This window comes from Hylobates moloch, unplaced genomic scaffold (genome assembly GCF_009828535.3).
Source record: "Hylobates moloch isolate HMO894 unplaced genomic scaffold, HMol_V3 SCAFFOLD_9, whole genome shotgun sequence".
Taxonomy (NCBI): domain Eukaryota; kingdom Metazoa; phylum Chordata; class Mammalia; order Primates; family Hylobatidae; genus Hylobates; species Hylobates moloch.
In genome coordinates, this window is record NW_026652284.1 from 66,814,398 (window position 1) to 66,830,427 (window position 16,030).

The window sequence follows — 16,030 nt, forward strand, 5'->3', positions numbered from 1 at the left end:
CTAAATACATTTTATCATGTAGAACTATTTCCATATATATATATAAACTAACTCTACATGCTATCAATGGAAAGAACATCACATTCAATGCTGAGTAAGGGATTAAAACTCCAAATATTTGTTCTCATTAAGCAAATTTCCAACTGGGTTTTATTTGGGAAACATGAGGTTAGATAACCTGTGTAGACTTTTTCTGAGATATCCTTTTATCTTTGTCAACATTAATAGGAAACACTTTATTCCTTGACAACTTTAAAACTTGACTAAAAATAAACTCTAGCAAAACTTTTATGGCTAAGCAAATATCAGAGGATGTTCTAAGGCCACCTCTGCCTGGGATTTTTGCTCTTTGCAGATACTTTGATATTCATAAAACTACTGAATGGCAAACACATGTTAGCCTAGATTTTTTTTCTGTAAAACATTTTGAGGAATGTCTGCACATACAGATTTTTAACAAAATTAGAGAGTTTAGATATTACAGATATAAAATGCTTAGCCCCTTTTCCCCTTAGCAGGTCTCGATTTCAGAATTGAATTGGCCTTAGAGAAGTGGATGAGCGATGAAGAATCTGGGTACAACTTCTAAGGAAGGAAAGAGGAGAAAAAGGATAATGTGGATGCTTTATTCCATGCTCTGTTTATTTATCTTCCTTCGCGTGCCCAGAAGAATACTTAACTATGGTACTTTGGCTGGAAAATACTGTATCAAAGAAGCCTATACTAATACACTAGCATAACTAAATGTTTCTTTGGAGTAAAAACCAGGTAACTATATCAAATATTTGTACAAAGTTTACAGTTTTAAAGTTTTTTTTTTAAAGTAAATCCCTTTATTTTCCTATGTAATGACCATATCACTTTGGTGAGCTAGGTTTTTTGTTTTGTTTTGTTTTCTCTCTCCTTTGAGGTCTTTATTGCCACTAGGTACAAATGGCCATGAGAGGTGGTGGCTCTAAGGGGCGAGTGGGGTTCCCCACTGAGGTGGAGCCTGATGGTGGCTGTGTGCCCATGGCCAGACCTCACTAGGCACGCTGAGGGCCAGGCCTGTCATCCAGCAGTGGTGAGGGTGGCAGGAGCATCACCAGCTTAGGATGCCAGGGCAGTACTTATTAATGAGCCCCTGGTAGTAGGGCTGCAGCTTGTCCATGTCTGGCAGGTCAGGGAAGTTGGTCAAATTGAACTCCTGGACCCAGGGCAGCATGGCCAGGTCCTGCTTGCTGCACCACTGCTAGTAGTCACCACCTGTGTGCCAGGGCAGAAGGAGTGGAATCGGATCTTGTAGGAAGCCTCCAGTGGGAGTGAGAACTTGTTGAACATCATCACCTGGTACAAGTACTCATTATGGCCCCAGGACATGAGGACCCTGCCGAGCCCACAGTGGGGCTAATACATGCCCAGTTTTGTGCTGTATCGAGGATCCTGGAGGTCGGGATTGTCCTGAAAAGTGGAGTTACAAAACCACGGAGGTCTGGGGACAGCATCCAACGGGGAATGTGTCTCCAACGATCGCCCACTGGGGCTCCCCCAACAGGGCCAGGACCTTCCCTAGGTCATAGAAGCCCAACAAGCTGGAACCAGTCCTTGCCTGGGTGAGCTTTTCCGATGTCCTCCGCCATCTGGAAGGCTTGGAAGGAGTGGGGGAGTCTACACCTGAGTCTGATTCGTCCACCAGCCCATGTAGCAGGTCCACGGGCTCCATGACCTTCATTTTCTTGTAGGAAAAGTCCCCAAACCAGGCGTGCTTGCTCCTGACGAAATCCACTGTGTGGTGCATGTGCATGAGCTTGTAGGCGGTAAAGACATGGTCCAGGAGGGGACCCAACACGTAGTTCTGGAAGCCGGCCTTGTCTTTGGCAGCCTCTGGGTCCACTTCAGATCGGTAGACCAGGGAAGGGTCTGGGTCCACTGTCACCTTCACCCTGAGAGGGATGCAAAGCGCAGGGCAGCGAGTGTGTCCCTGACCGGGACATCTGCTGAGGGATGTCTGCAGGCCCAGCCTCCTGCTTGCCCCTGGCTTTAGACAGCTTTTTTGTTTGTTTGTTTGTTTTGAGATGGACTCTTGCTCTGTCGCCAGGCTGGAGTGCGGTGGTGCGATCTCGGCTCACTGCAAACTCCGACTCCCTGGTTTAAGCGATTCTCCTGCCTCAGCCTCCAGAGTAGCTGGGATTACCGGCACGTGCCACCACGCCAAGCTAATTTTTGTATTTTTTTTTTTTTTTTTTTTTTTTTTTAGTAGATACAGGGTTTCACCATGCTGGCCAGGATGGTCTCGGTTTCCTGACCTCATGATCCGGCCGCCTGAGCCTCCCAAAGTGCTGGGATTACAGGCGTGAGCCACCGCACCCGGCTGGTGAGGTAGGTTCTTAACCTATACTTACAGACATGGAACTGAGGTCCAGAATCAGTTAAGTGAATTGTTCAAGAACAAATACATAAGAATTTCATCACTGAAATTAAAATCTAAGACAAGACCTGACTTCAAGTCAAGAGGTCTTTTCTTTAACCATAACTCTAGTGATGCCAGTGAAGTTATTGCTATTGTTTTAATGATACAGATTTGCGCATGGATATTAGGAAAAATAAGGGAGGAATCCAAACAGTCTGGTGTGATAAGACACGTCAAGGTATGACTCTCAGAATCTTTACTTCCTCTCTGCTGTTCCAAATGGTGGCAAAAAGCCTTGACTTAGCACTGGATAAAGTTACTTTAGGAGGAATCCTGAGGATATTTCAATGAATATTTAAGCAATGACACTGATGTATATTTGTTCAGTGGGATATTGTGGGACTTAGATGAGGTATGCTTTTCATGCTAAGCAAAAAGCTGCTATACAATCAAAGAGACTATATTCAAAAGGATGTAGTGAAAATGTAAATATGTATTCTTAACACAGGTAGTGCTCACAGGTTTGAGATAGGAAAAAAATGAAAATGAAGTTTTCTCTTTCAGTATTAATCAAGTCTTATCTCTGCTCATACTTTTAATCTCCTATTGTGTCTACTATTTCTGCCTTTTAGGAAAGGGGAAAAAAGGAATAACTGAGTTATTCTGATGAAGAGTGAGAATATGGAATTAAAATAGTCCAAAGACCGAGAAGTCTCCTCTGGTACCCCGATTTTAAAAACTGCATATTCAGAAGAAATAGACAATAATGGTTTAAAGGCTAAAATGAGTTTTAAGATGATTTGTCAAAATATTTGACCATTTCACATTGATATAAAGTAAATATCAAAAAAGAAATTCTCAGATAGGTGATTTGACTAATGTAATAGTGGAAAAGACAATTTAAATGTTTTGAATGACAAACAGATATCTAAAACATACAAGAATATATCAATGCCTGAATTCTACTCAATAACTTGTTATCTGTGATGAAAAAAGGATGGTGAACAATGAAAGAAATGCAGAAGGTAAATGATCACATTTATGAAAATAAACAGGCCCATAGGAAATTAATTCATTTAGCAAATATTTATGGAGGAACTATTATTTCCAGGCACTATTTAGAAAACTGCAAATTAAAACAACCTATTAAAATGCAATGGCAATGGGGATAATAAAGTAATATCAGTAATACTAAAGAAAAATAGCTATACATTGTGGTTTGTAATGCAAATTGGTTCAATTTTTTTCTGGAAAATAATCTGCCCATATATTACAAGAGTTATAGAAATGCTTCTACCTTTTGGCCTACTTATTCCAATTTTTGGGAATTAAACCTCAAATAAATAAAAGAAAAGAAAGTAATTTTACAAAGATAAGTATAGCAGTGTTATTCTTATAATGAAAGCTTACAAAAAGGGCACAAGGCTGAATATGCATATTCACGACAAAAATGAATGTGCATTTGTACATTCACAAAGATAGAAAGATAATTACATTCACTTATTTATTCAATAACTATTTATTAGGCATTTATGTGGAAGAGCCACTGCCTTAAGGGCTTGGGATAGAGTATAGAACAAACCACACATGGTGTCTACCAGGACCCCTGGTGGCCTGTGTAAAGTGTCTTCATGCAAACTATAAAAATGGGGCTTTTCATGCACACGTATGTTTATTGCTGCTCTATTCACAATAGCAAAGACTTGGAATGAACCCAAATGTCCATCAATAATAGACTGGAAAAAGAAAATGTGGCACCAATACACCATGGAATACTATGCAGCCATAAAAAAGGATGAGTTCATGTCCTTTGCAGGGACGTGAATGAAGCTGGAAACCATCATTCTTAGCAAACTATCACAAGGAGAGAAAACCAAAACCGCATGTTCTCACTCATAAGTGGGAGTTGAACAACGAGAACACATGGACGCAGGGAGGGGAACATCACACACTGGGGCCTGTCAGGGGGTGGGGGTCTGGGGGAGGGATAGCATTAGGAGAAATACCTAATGTAAATGAGTTGATGGGTGCAGCAAACCAACATGGCACATGTATACCTATGTAACAAACCTGCATGTTGTGCACATGTACCCCAGAATGTAAAGTATAATAAAAAACAATGTGGCTTTTCTGAGCATGTGCAGTCCTGTGCTTGGCTAGAAGAATGCCTCCTTTCACAGAGTGAAAGGTAACTGTGCATGAGAGGGAGCACAACAGCCAGGGCTCATGGCTCAGAAGTGGAGTGAGAACCGGGTTCCTGCCCTCCCGGTTCCTCTTCGGACATTCTGGTGCAGAGAACATTTGGCACAGCCATAGGTGGTAGTTCTGGTTCTTGCAATTTAGGAAGGAAGAAAAACATTGAAGAAATAAATAAATGCACTAATGCATGTATAGTTACAAAGATAAGTGCTCCAAAAGAAAGGAACATCATTGGATGAAAGTGTACAGCAAGGAGACCTGGGAGGGCCCTATAGTGGGGAATCCAGGAAGGCCTGAAACAAGTTGAGATCTTGGTAAAAGGGTGGGGAAAGCATCCAGGCAGAGGTAATAGAATGTGCAAAAAACTCCCTGTGACTGGATAGAGTGTGGTGCATTCAAGGGATGGGAAGACAATGGGTGTCTGGATTAAAGAGAGCAAGGATGGTTAGGCGTGGTGGCTCGTACCTGTAATCCAGCACTCTGGGAGGCCGAGGCAGGTGGATCATCTGAGGTCAGGAGTTCAAGACTAGCCTGGCCAACATGGTGAAGCTCCGTCTCTACAAAAATACAAAAAGCCACGCACGATGGCGAGACCTATAATCCCAGTTACTTGGGAGACTGAGGTTGCAGAATCACTTGAACATGGGAAGTGGAGGTTGCAGTGAGCCGAGATGGTGCCACTGAACTCCAGCCTGGGCGACAGAGTGAGACTCCATCTCAAATAAATAAAATAAAATAATAAAATAAAATAAAATAAAATAGAGCAAGGCGAGTCAGGTGCAACCTGAAGTAGAGAGGTAGGCAGGGGCTAGACTCTACAGGATCTCATAGGTAAGGAAAATCACTTTGTTCTTATTCCTAAAAATGGCATGAAAACATTCAATGGTTTTAAGTGGGAGGGCAGTGATATGATCAGATCTGTGTTTCCAAAAGATCCCTCTGGCTGCAGAGTGGAGACTGATTGTGGAGGATATGGTTATTGGATTTGAGTGACTTGAAGTAAGCCACTGCAGTTGTCCAGTGAGAGATGGATGAACTGAAGTAGTGGCAGTGGAGAACATAAGATACAAATGATTTGAGACTTTCTTCGGTGGTAGGATTGACAGTTGTTGGAGGTGGAGTGGCCATGTAGGGTGAAGTAGAGTGTTAAGCATGCTTTTGTTTATCCCCAGTAAAATTTTGAAAGTGAACAATTTCAATAATTTGGTATTGTATTAGTTTCCTAGGGCTGCTATAACAAATTATCACAAAAAGAAGTGACCTACAACCACAAAAATTTATTATCTCACAGTTCTGGAGGCCAGAAGTCCAAAATCAAAATATCAGCAGGGCTGTGTTTCCTTTAAAGACTCCAGTGAAAAATCTTTTCTTGCCTCTTCCAGCTTCTAGTGCTGCCAGGCATTTCTTGGCTATGGCTGCAATACTTCAGTTTCTGCCCTCAGTCTTCACATGGCCTTCTCCTCTTATTTCTTTTATAAAGACACTTATAAAAAGTGTCCTTAGGAAAAAGAACGCTCTTTGTCATTGGACTTGGGGCCCTTCAAGATGATTCAGGATGATCTCATCTTGAGATCCTTAACTTAATTACATCTGCAAAGACCCTGACCCTTTTTTCAAGTTGGGTCACATACACAAGTTCCTAGGATTAGGATATGGACTTATCTTTGTGGGAGACACCATTCAACCCACTACAGGCATCATGTCAATTATCCTTTACATAACCCTCAGTAGGGGTTTATAGGACTGACCTGTGTTCACACATCATTTGAGGACCACTGAAGGTTTGCTGCGGGAAGTCAGGGGCCCCAGAGGGACCGGCTGAAGCCATGGCAGAAGAATGTGGATTGTGAAGATTTCATGGACATTTATTAGTTCCCCAAATTAATACTTTTATAATTTCTTACGCCTGTCTTTACTGCAATCTCTGAACATAAATTGTGAAGATTTCATGGACACTCATCACTTCCCCAATCAATACCCTTGTGATTTCCTATGCCTGTCTTTACTTTAATCTCTTAATCCCATCATCTTCGTAAGCTGAGGAGGATGTATGTCGCCTCAGGACCCTGTGATGATTGCGTTAACTGCACAAATTGTTGTACAGCATATGTGTTTGAACAATATGAAATCTGGGCACCTTGAAAAAAGAACAGGATAACAGCAATGTTCAGGGAACAAGAGAGATAACCTTAAACTGACCGCCGGTGAGCCAGGCGGAACAGAGCCATATTTCTCGTCTTTCAAAAGCAAATGGGAGAAATATTGCTGAATTCTTTTTCTCAGCAAGGAACATCCCTGAGAAAGAGAATGCATCCCTGAGTGTAGGCCTCTAAAATGGCCGCGTTGGGGGCAGCTGTCTTTTACGGTCACAGCTGTAGGGATGAAATAAGCCCCAGTCTCCCGTAGCACTCCCAGGCTTATTAGGACGAGGAAATTCCCGCCTAATAAATTTTGGTCAGACCGGTTGTCTGCTCTCAAACCCCGTCTTCTGATAAGATGTTATCAATGACAATGTGTGCCCGAAACTTCATTAGCAATTTTAATTTCACCCCAGTCCTGTGGTCCTGTGATCTCGCCTTGCCTCCATTTGGCTTGTGATATTCTATTACCTTGTGATGCATGTGATCTCTGTGACCCACACCCTGTTCATACACTCTCTCCCCTTTTGAAAATCACTAATAAAAACTTGCTGGTTTTGTGGCTTGTGGGACATCACGGAACCTGGCGACATGTGATGTCTCCCCTGGACACCCAGCTTTAAAATTTCTCTCTCTTGTCCTCTGTCCCTTTATTTCTCAGACCAGCCGACACTTAAGGAAAATAGAAAAGAACCTACATGAAATATCGGGGGTGGATTTCACCCGACAAAAGTTCAGCTTTTGATTCCCAAATAACCTCTAGTAATTGCCAAATCCAAAGGATGCACTGGTCTTTGTGAAAACTTTGTCCCCAAAGCATCCTGTACACACTCTCTTCCTGGGACACAATCCATACATTTAATCACCTGGTATTGAAGTCTCTTCTAAGGCCCTTGAGGACAGTGATTGTTTCTTGTTCTCCTTTGTACCCTCATGACTGGCACTGTTCCTGGCAAAGAAGGAATACATAGCCTTCTTTGAGTCACTTTCACACTATGCCATAAGGGGACCCAAATATAATTTTCTTTTGTTTCTATCAAATCACAATTAAGTACTTAATTAATTAAAAATTGCTGAAGAGCTGTTGCAAATTATTTTTGAATGGAGGCAAGATATAAGTAAAAATCACCACTTAGTGTATAATGTTTATGTAGCTGCTGGTGATATGAAGATGGATAAATTCTAGTTCTTTTTTTGTGTGTGTGTGACAGAGTCTGCCCTGTCACCCAGGCTGGAGTGCAGTGGTGCGATCTTGGCTCACTGCAAGCTCTGCCTCCTGGGTTCAGGCTATTCTCCTGCCTCAGCCTCCCGAGTAGCTGGGACTACAGGTGCCCACCACCACACCTGGTTAATTTTTTTTTTTTTTTTTGTATTTTTAGTAGAGACGGGGTTTCACAGTGTTAGCTGGGACGGTCTTGATCTCCTGGCCTTGTGATCTGCCTGCCTCAGCCTCCCAAAGTGTTGGGATTACAGGCGTGAGCCCCTGCGCCCAGCCTCTAGTTCTTACATTTTAGTAGCTCAGTCTGTTGGAGAGACCTATCTGAACAAATTAATTATAAATCAGTAGTAATTACTGTACTAAATGCATGAATGAAAGGCTATGGAAGCATAGAATAAAGAGTAACTAGTTGTTTTAGGGGTTAAAGATGGCTTCAAAAAGGTGGCATTTGAAGGAGGAATGAAAAATTTCCAGGGGGAGGATATTCCGAAGAGAGATGAAACCAATAGAAAATCCTATTGAAATCATAGTGGCAACACAAGAATAAAAACTCGGATGTGTTTTAAGAAAAATGACATTTTAACAGAAACAGAATGCAGACAGGAAGTGGTTAAATACATTCAGTGAATAAGACTTGGGACTAAATGTACGTGTAAGGAAAATGATGGAGTTGGAACCACCACAAGGCCATCTCTCAGTAGACCCTGGGTCTCTCTTTTAGAAATGGGGTATCTGCACTCTTCAGATGATAATTGGAAATGTGGTCTGGGTTTTCTCAATGACAGGCTGTAAATCTATATTTTAGTCAGGGTTTTGCTCTTTTGGATTAATATATAATGTCCTTGAAAGCCCTTAATTTTTTTCTTTATTTTTTTTCTCCTGAGGAAAAAGAACTCTTTTAAAGGCTACATGATAGTGCTGCATTTAGCTCATTTTAACAAAGGTCACAGCATTTTTGAGTAGTAAACACTATTACTAGATCTTTCCAGTATCTGGATGTTTGGCAGGCATACCTCCAGCTCTGGAATAAATGACTAGAGCTTCAGGGGCGTATGACAGCTGTGGGCCTGTGAAGCCTGTGGGTATCTGGAAATAGGCAGATGCATCCTGTTTCCCCATAACCACAGCCAAAAAGAGAATCAAGGCAAAAAGCTCCCTTTTACTTGAATCAACCAAACTTCTGAGCAAGTTTAAAGCTTGTCTGTTCTACTGGCTTCAATTTGGCCTTAGAAACCAAATGGGTAATAGGAGATTTATTTGAGAAGCTGCTGTCAGGAATCTAGGATTACTTTCAGTTGCAACTCAGAAACACCTGGATTCAATTCCTAGGGTATTTCCTCCTGTGATGATAATATCAGCAATTAACATACTTGTATTTATAAAGCTTATTCTTCAGGGAGTACTCAACCCTTGGGAAAGGTCAGCTAATTAATTTCTGCAGTGTTTCAGATTAAACTGTTGTATGTTTCATGACCTTGAAGATTACAGTGATTATTAAGTCACAAAATATTAAATCACTTTTGCAAGGACTCCCAGGAAGGAAATGATAGAAAACAGGCAAAGAACTCAGGTCTTGTACATTCTGAGAAGTGTTTCCACCACTGCCCAAGAGCAAGATCCTCAGAGGATCACCTTAACAATAATTGGTCGTTAAACAAGGAGAAAAAAATTAAAAAGAGAAGCCACATTAACAACAGAGAAATAACATGCTTCAACATTCCAAAGAAACCCTAATGATGCTAATACGAAGTCATCTAAAATTATCCATATTTCTGGAACACGAAGATAACTTCTTAGCAGCTATGAAATTAGAGACTGGAAATTTCTTCTGTGATGTGGTATAAAGATCACTGGACCCCGATCCATGGAGACCCAGGTTTGAATGTTGTCCCTATAATTCATTAGCAATAGTGTCCTGGGCAAGATATAGTACTTGGCATCTTGGGATAGCAATTTTCTCAATTATGAAATGAATATATTAATAACTGCCTGACAGGGTACTCTTCTGCTCATCATATGAGCCAGTATCCCAGTTCCAGACACCATCATCTTTCGCTTGAGCCACCGCAGTTGACTTCTAACTGGTCTCTATTCATTCTTGCTCCTCTACTGTATCTTTTCCGCACAGCTGTTGAAGTCGTCTTTTAAAATAATAATTCAGAGTGTGCCATTCTTTTGCCTAAAACCCTCTAATGGCATTCATTCATATTTAGAAAAAGACATACATTCCTATCATGGCGTAAAAGACCATGTTATCTGGGTCTTGCTCACCTATTTGGCCTCATCTCCCCAGTGTTCTTATTCACTGTACTCCAGCCATATTGACCTTTCTACCCCTTGACCAGACACACTTGCTTTACCTCTAGCCCTTTGGTAATCAGAGAGGCTCTTCCCCCAATTCCGAATGGCTGATCCTTTACTCTTTCAAATCTCAGGTCAAATATTATCTCCCTAGAGAGGTCATTCCTGACCACTGCATCTGAGTTGTGTCCTGTTACTTTCTAACAATTTTTTCCTTCATAGTAGTTACTACAATGTGAATTCATCTTGTCTAGCTAATGAACTATTTATTATCAGTTTTCCCCGACTGGACTATAAGCTCTGTCAGGGGCCATATCTTGTCTAATATTTTTATATCGTTTATTCCTAGAGTTAAGAGCAATACCTGACAATCTAGCACGTACTAGGCACTCAATGAATATTTTTTGGTTGAATAATGAATAAATGTGATAATGCATATAGAAGTGTTTAGCCCACAAAATGCTTAAATTTGCTGTCTATATTTTTCCTCTTGGGGACTTTCTTATTCTAGGATAAACTTTTCCTGGCCAATAAGAAACAATGGTAAAAATAATTAATATTTATTGAGTTCTTAATAGATGCCAGGCAGTGTTCTAAGTGCTTTTAGTGAATTAACTCATTTACCAACACTTTAAGATATGTTCTATTATTATCCTAATTATTAAGGTGAGGAAACTGAGGAACAGTGGGGACAAGTAACAGAGGAAAAAAGCCAGTAGTGGTGAAACTGGAGTTTAAACTCACGAAATTTGGTCCCACAGCTATGATCACAGCACTAGCCTACTCAAGACCCCCTTGTTAGCAAGGCATTCAAGTCTTCCAACAATCTGGTAACAATGAACCCTCCAAACCTCTTCTCTCATTAACTAATTCATTTGCACATCCATTCAACATATACTGGGAACCTGCTTTATGCCAGGTACTGCTCTGGGTCCTGGACTAAAGAGCTGAATGACCCAGTTCTTTTCCTCAAGTCTCTTTGTTGAAGGGATGAATAGAAATATGAAAATCCTTATTTTACGAATGCTCTCAGCACAATCAAACCTTTGATAAATCTGAGCAGGAACTTTACTTATTTTACTACCTAAGACTTTTCTTTTATAAGAAATGATGGACTTCAATATTTATGAAGTATCTTTCAGATACCTGATTTCTCCAAACACTGACCCAGCTTTCAGAGTAACCAGAACTTTAGTACCATCAGGGCCTCCAAGAACTTGGACTTCTCCATGCTTGATGATATACATTTCCTTGCCAATTTCTCCCTACATTTTAAATATAAAGAGGAAATGGTAGTTATTTTATTCTTGATAATTATGCTGTAAATTAAGAAATATAAACTCTTTTAGAGGAGTAAATATAAACGAAGGAAGCAAAGAACATTAGTGTAAAATTAATTATCTTAAGACTTAAAGTATTTACAGACATTGGTTGAACGTATCATGTGAAAGAAAATGATTGGGAAGATGATACTTCTCAACACGTGAGTACTGTTTGCCTCCCTTGGATACATGAAGATATTTCAGTTAGCACATTGCTTTAGGAAGGACCCTTTGTAGAGGAAGTAATTGATTTTAAGCATGGTCGAACCTGGCTTTGATGACCACCACTATGCTTGGAAGAAGTTGCTTGGTCTAGCCAAAGAGCATAGACTGCAGCCTTTCAAAGGTCAATTCTATTCTTCTACCCATGGCATTGAGGTCTGATTTGGGGAATTGGGGCATAGGAGATCTTTGAGTTATTATTAGTATTCCATAATGAGATAAAGCATTAATGCAACAGGTTGTTTTACTCAGTTATTGCCTATCTTTGGGGACTCTTGGGACCAGGGCAATGATCTTTGTTCAAGCCCTAAGAATTAAACTCCTGGAATGTTCACATAGCCACTGGTTAATGGTGTTATTCTGTATTCCTGAGCCAGTATAGCAGGATGTATCAGGCTGTCAACACTATTTAATATAATCACAAAGATTTATGATGTGTACCTCGTACGTAGTTTGAAAGTCTGACTCATGTCTGGTAATGCAGCTATATGCCCCATTTAAGAACATTGGACCCAAGACTAACATGAGCTTCCCCTGGTGGAGATATTTTGCTCATGTTTCTGTGGTCCACTGGAGAGAAAAATGCATCTATGTGACCCTCATAGAAATAGGACCTAGTAAGCCTGCGTCTGATTTCTCTCGTGTTTGCCCATGTATATCTTTTTCTTGCTATTCCTGCATTTTATCCTGTGCTATAATAAATCTTAAGCCATAAATATAACTTTATGTTGAATTGTATGAGTTCTTACAAGTAAATCGCCAAACTAGTGGGTGGTTACCAGGCCCTTGGAACACATCTTCTCACTCTAACTTCCAAAAAGAATAAATGTCTTACAAGAGACCTAAATGGCACTTAGGTCAAGAAAGGCTGTTAAACTCTAAATAGGCCAGACTGCATAACACTAGGCAAACTATTTGGCTAGTAGTACCTACATGTCTGAATGAGTAGTGCCTTGATCACCTTGAGCTATTAAAAAAAAAAAATAGCATTAATACAATAAATTCACTTACTTGGCTTAGGAGGGGACTGGGTTATTTGAGTTAATCAAATATTATCATTAACCATACTTTGAAAGAATTAGAATACACTAAAATCAACTCGAGATTAAAAGATTTTTTTATTTTTTATTTTTAAAAATATTTAGCCTACATCATTCTTCGGAAGAAAAAAAATATTAATTGTAGTTTACTCTCTGAGATGGCTGAGAGAATGTCTGCTTTGTTCCAGTGCTGAACGCAGGCTTGACATATAGGATACACTCATTTATGAATGAGGAAAATATAACTTAACTGTTCTCTGGGAGATTTTAAAGTCTTTCCATACACCTAGGTTTATCTTCCTGAACATCAACTATTGTTGCTTTATAATTGCCGGGTTGTGTTTAAAGTTATCAGACTCCACCTTTTAGTTAACATCCAGGAAGCTGAAATTCTTATTTTATCTCCCCATTACTCTTACAAGGAAGGTAGAGTAAGTACTATTATTTCCTTTTTACAAAAATTAAAACAAAGGCACAGATTGGCTTAGCCAATTAGCTAAACTTATATGACTCAGTAATTAGAAGCGAAGGAAGCCTAGAACCCACATCTCCTAACTGAGCAATGCAAGAAATATGTTTAAGTTTTGCACTGTGCAAAATACATTTTTAAATTAAAATTTTGGGGTTTTTTTGTTTTTTTTTTTTGAGACAGGGTCTTGTTCTGTTGCCCAGGCTAGAGTGCAGTGGCATGATCTCAGCTCACTGCAACCTCTGCTTCCTGGGTTCAAGTGATCCTCCCACCTCAGCCTCCTGAGTAGCTGGGACTACAGGCATAAGCCACCATGTCTGGCTAATTTTTGTACTTTTTGTAGAGACAGGGTTTTGCCATGTTGTCCAGGCTTGTCTTGAACTCCTGGACTTATGTGATCCTGCCACCTTGGCCTCCCAAAGTGTTGGGATTACAGTCATGAGCCACTGCACCTGGCCTGTGCAAAATATTAAGCATATATTTATACTGAAAAACAGATAAAAGTAGAAATTCCAATATAGATGGATCTTATATTTATTTACATACTATTAATGCTAATAACAATATCATGTCTTTGCATATTACTTTAAAATATCATTACATTATCTGACATTTACATAGCTCCTTATTTTAATTGCTATATTTGTTCTAGCAGAACATGCTACTTTATAGCTGTAAAGCATGTCATAGATATTAATTCATCTAATTCTTGCAAAAATCCAAGTGAAGTCAAGTAGGAAAGGTATCATTACTCTTATTTAAAAATTGGTAGTCGAGGTTTAAAAAATTAAGTGTCTTGAGCAAACTTAGAAGGCTCGCAGGTGACAGTCACCAGAACTAGCAGCACCTATGTCATCTGACTCTATATAATCCATGAAGACAGACCATATCTAACGGTGATTCCAATATCAGAACTGATCTCTTAAAAACCAATAAAATAGCCATGAATGAATTAAAAAATAAGGCAAGATGTCTGAAAATTAGTTTTCCAAGAGATACTTTAGGAAGTAATGATGAGGACAGGGTCATATTTCTTATTCTTTGCATGAAGTAATTCTCAAGGAACTGGAATGATTTTTCAAAGGCAGTTATTACAACTGACTGGAGGTAGAAGTACATAGTGGGTACTTAAATACAGTTCAGCTCTTTTAATTATTTTTTAATGATCATTTCAATAATTTTCCGAGGAGATCTGGCATAATCAACGAACCAAATCTTCCACTATTTCTTGCATATTTCTAGGCTAATTTAAGCCTTTTCTGCAAGTTTAATTAGCATTCAAATTAAGTAGACATTCCTCAGAGAATAAGGGCTGACAGTATGTGCAAAATAAGATTGAACCAAGCTCTAGTTGTTAGTGTGTGGACTAATTTGGAGAAAGTATGAAAAACCAAGAGCTTCATGTAGAGTGAGGTAACCCCTGGAGATAGTGCCCTTCAAAATTTCAGCGTTTCTGTGTAGGAAGCTATTTCTAAGGCTCATGAGGGCTTTATGACACTCAAGGGCACCCCATCAGAAAAGAGCAGTGCTACTCAAAGTGCGGTTCCTGGGTCAGCAGCATCAGCATCACTAGGAGCTTGTTTGGAGGTGCAAATTCTCAGTTTACTGAGAGTTCTTACTGCAGAAATATGAGTCAGGATTTTTGGGAATGAGGTCCCAGAAATTTGTGCTTTAACAAGAGCTCTAGGTGATTTCTGCCCTGCCATAGAGCATCTGAAGAAAACTCCCACTCTTTCAACCAGCGCAAGCTACCACTCAGTCAATTTCTGAACCATCCTGGGGATTAAGTAGGTCAGCAAACTTGGCCCCAAATGCTGTCATCTCTTAAATTATATAGATAACCTCAAATTGAACGTATTTTTTTTCCTTCCCCTTGCCTTCAATATTTTGTGAAAACAATAAGCAAAACAAAGCTGAATTCAGCTGTCTCAAGTCCTGTAAGTAACAGCCTTTCTTCTCTGTCAATATCTACTAGCATGTAAATCCACTCTTAAAGAAATGTGACTTGTCATTCTAGTGTCCCCTCGTTTCTACTCTCCCACCTACTTATTCCTTTTCCTGCCTCATTTGTCTCCACTGATGTTTTTGTTACTGAGTGATGAATGTGATATGAAGAAGAAATTGGAAATGAGAAGGCTGCATCTACTCTGCATTTCATACTTTGTTAAACAAATTTGCACTGCTTAGGGGCACAGGTGCTAAAGTTTATGTGAGTTATCACAATTTTCAATCTCTGTTGCCACTGGCCCCAAATGAAAGGACATGTTTTGGTGCATTAAAGTCATGTCATTTCAGTACACCACTGCCCCCAAGGGGTTCTTGGACTGCACTATGGCTTGTATTTCCCATTTTAATAAAATTGATTTCATATCACCAATCTGCCTTCTTTTAACTTAGACTAATTTGTGTGGGATTGTATATTCTTGGTTCCCATTTTATCATAATCTCTCTTCCATTTTCCCCCTTCATCTCTGAAAGCTCATTCTCAGTTGCCCTCTCTGACTTTTCTTCATTGATCTCTTCCACGAACAATGGAGCTCTTCAAAGTTAGAGGCAAGGCCCTCTTCTCTGACATTTCCTTGAGCTTTTCTTGAAGTCTGCTTCTCTTATATTACAGTTCCCAGTAACCCCTAGTTCCATCCTCTCTCATTACACTGATTTTCACTGTGTACTTGGCATCTCCACCTGATGCCTTGAAGTACTTCATACTCCATTTGACTTTGTCTTTCAC

At 39.9% G+C, this 16,030-nt stretch overlaps 1 protein-coding gene across 1 annotated transcript in view; it reads right to left on the minus strand.

Annotated features, from left to right (window-relative positions):
- The window catches only part of CNGB3 (cyclic nucleotide gated channel subunit beta 3), a 154,715-nt gene that overhangs the window by 11,650 nt on the left and 127,035 nt on the right, over positions 1-16,030 (minus strand). The window contains exon 15 of the mRNA XM_032759995.2: positions 11,393-11,511. Within this exon, the coding sequence (XP_032615886.1) occupies positions 11,393-11,511 (119 nt within the window). The remainder of the gene's footprint in view (positions 1-11,392; positions 11,512-16,030) is intronic.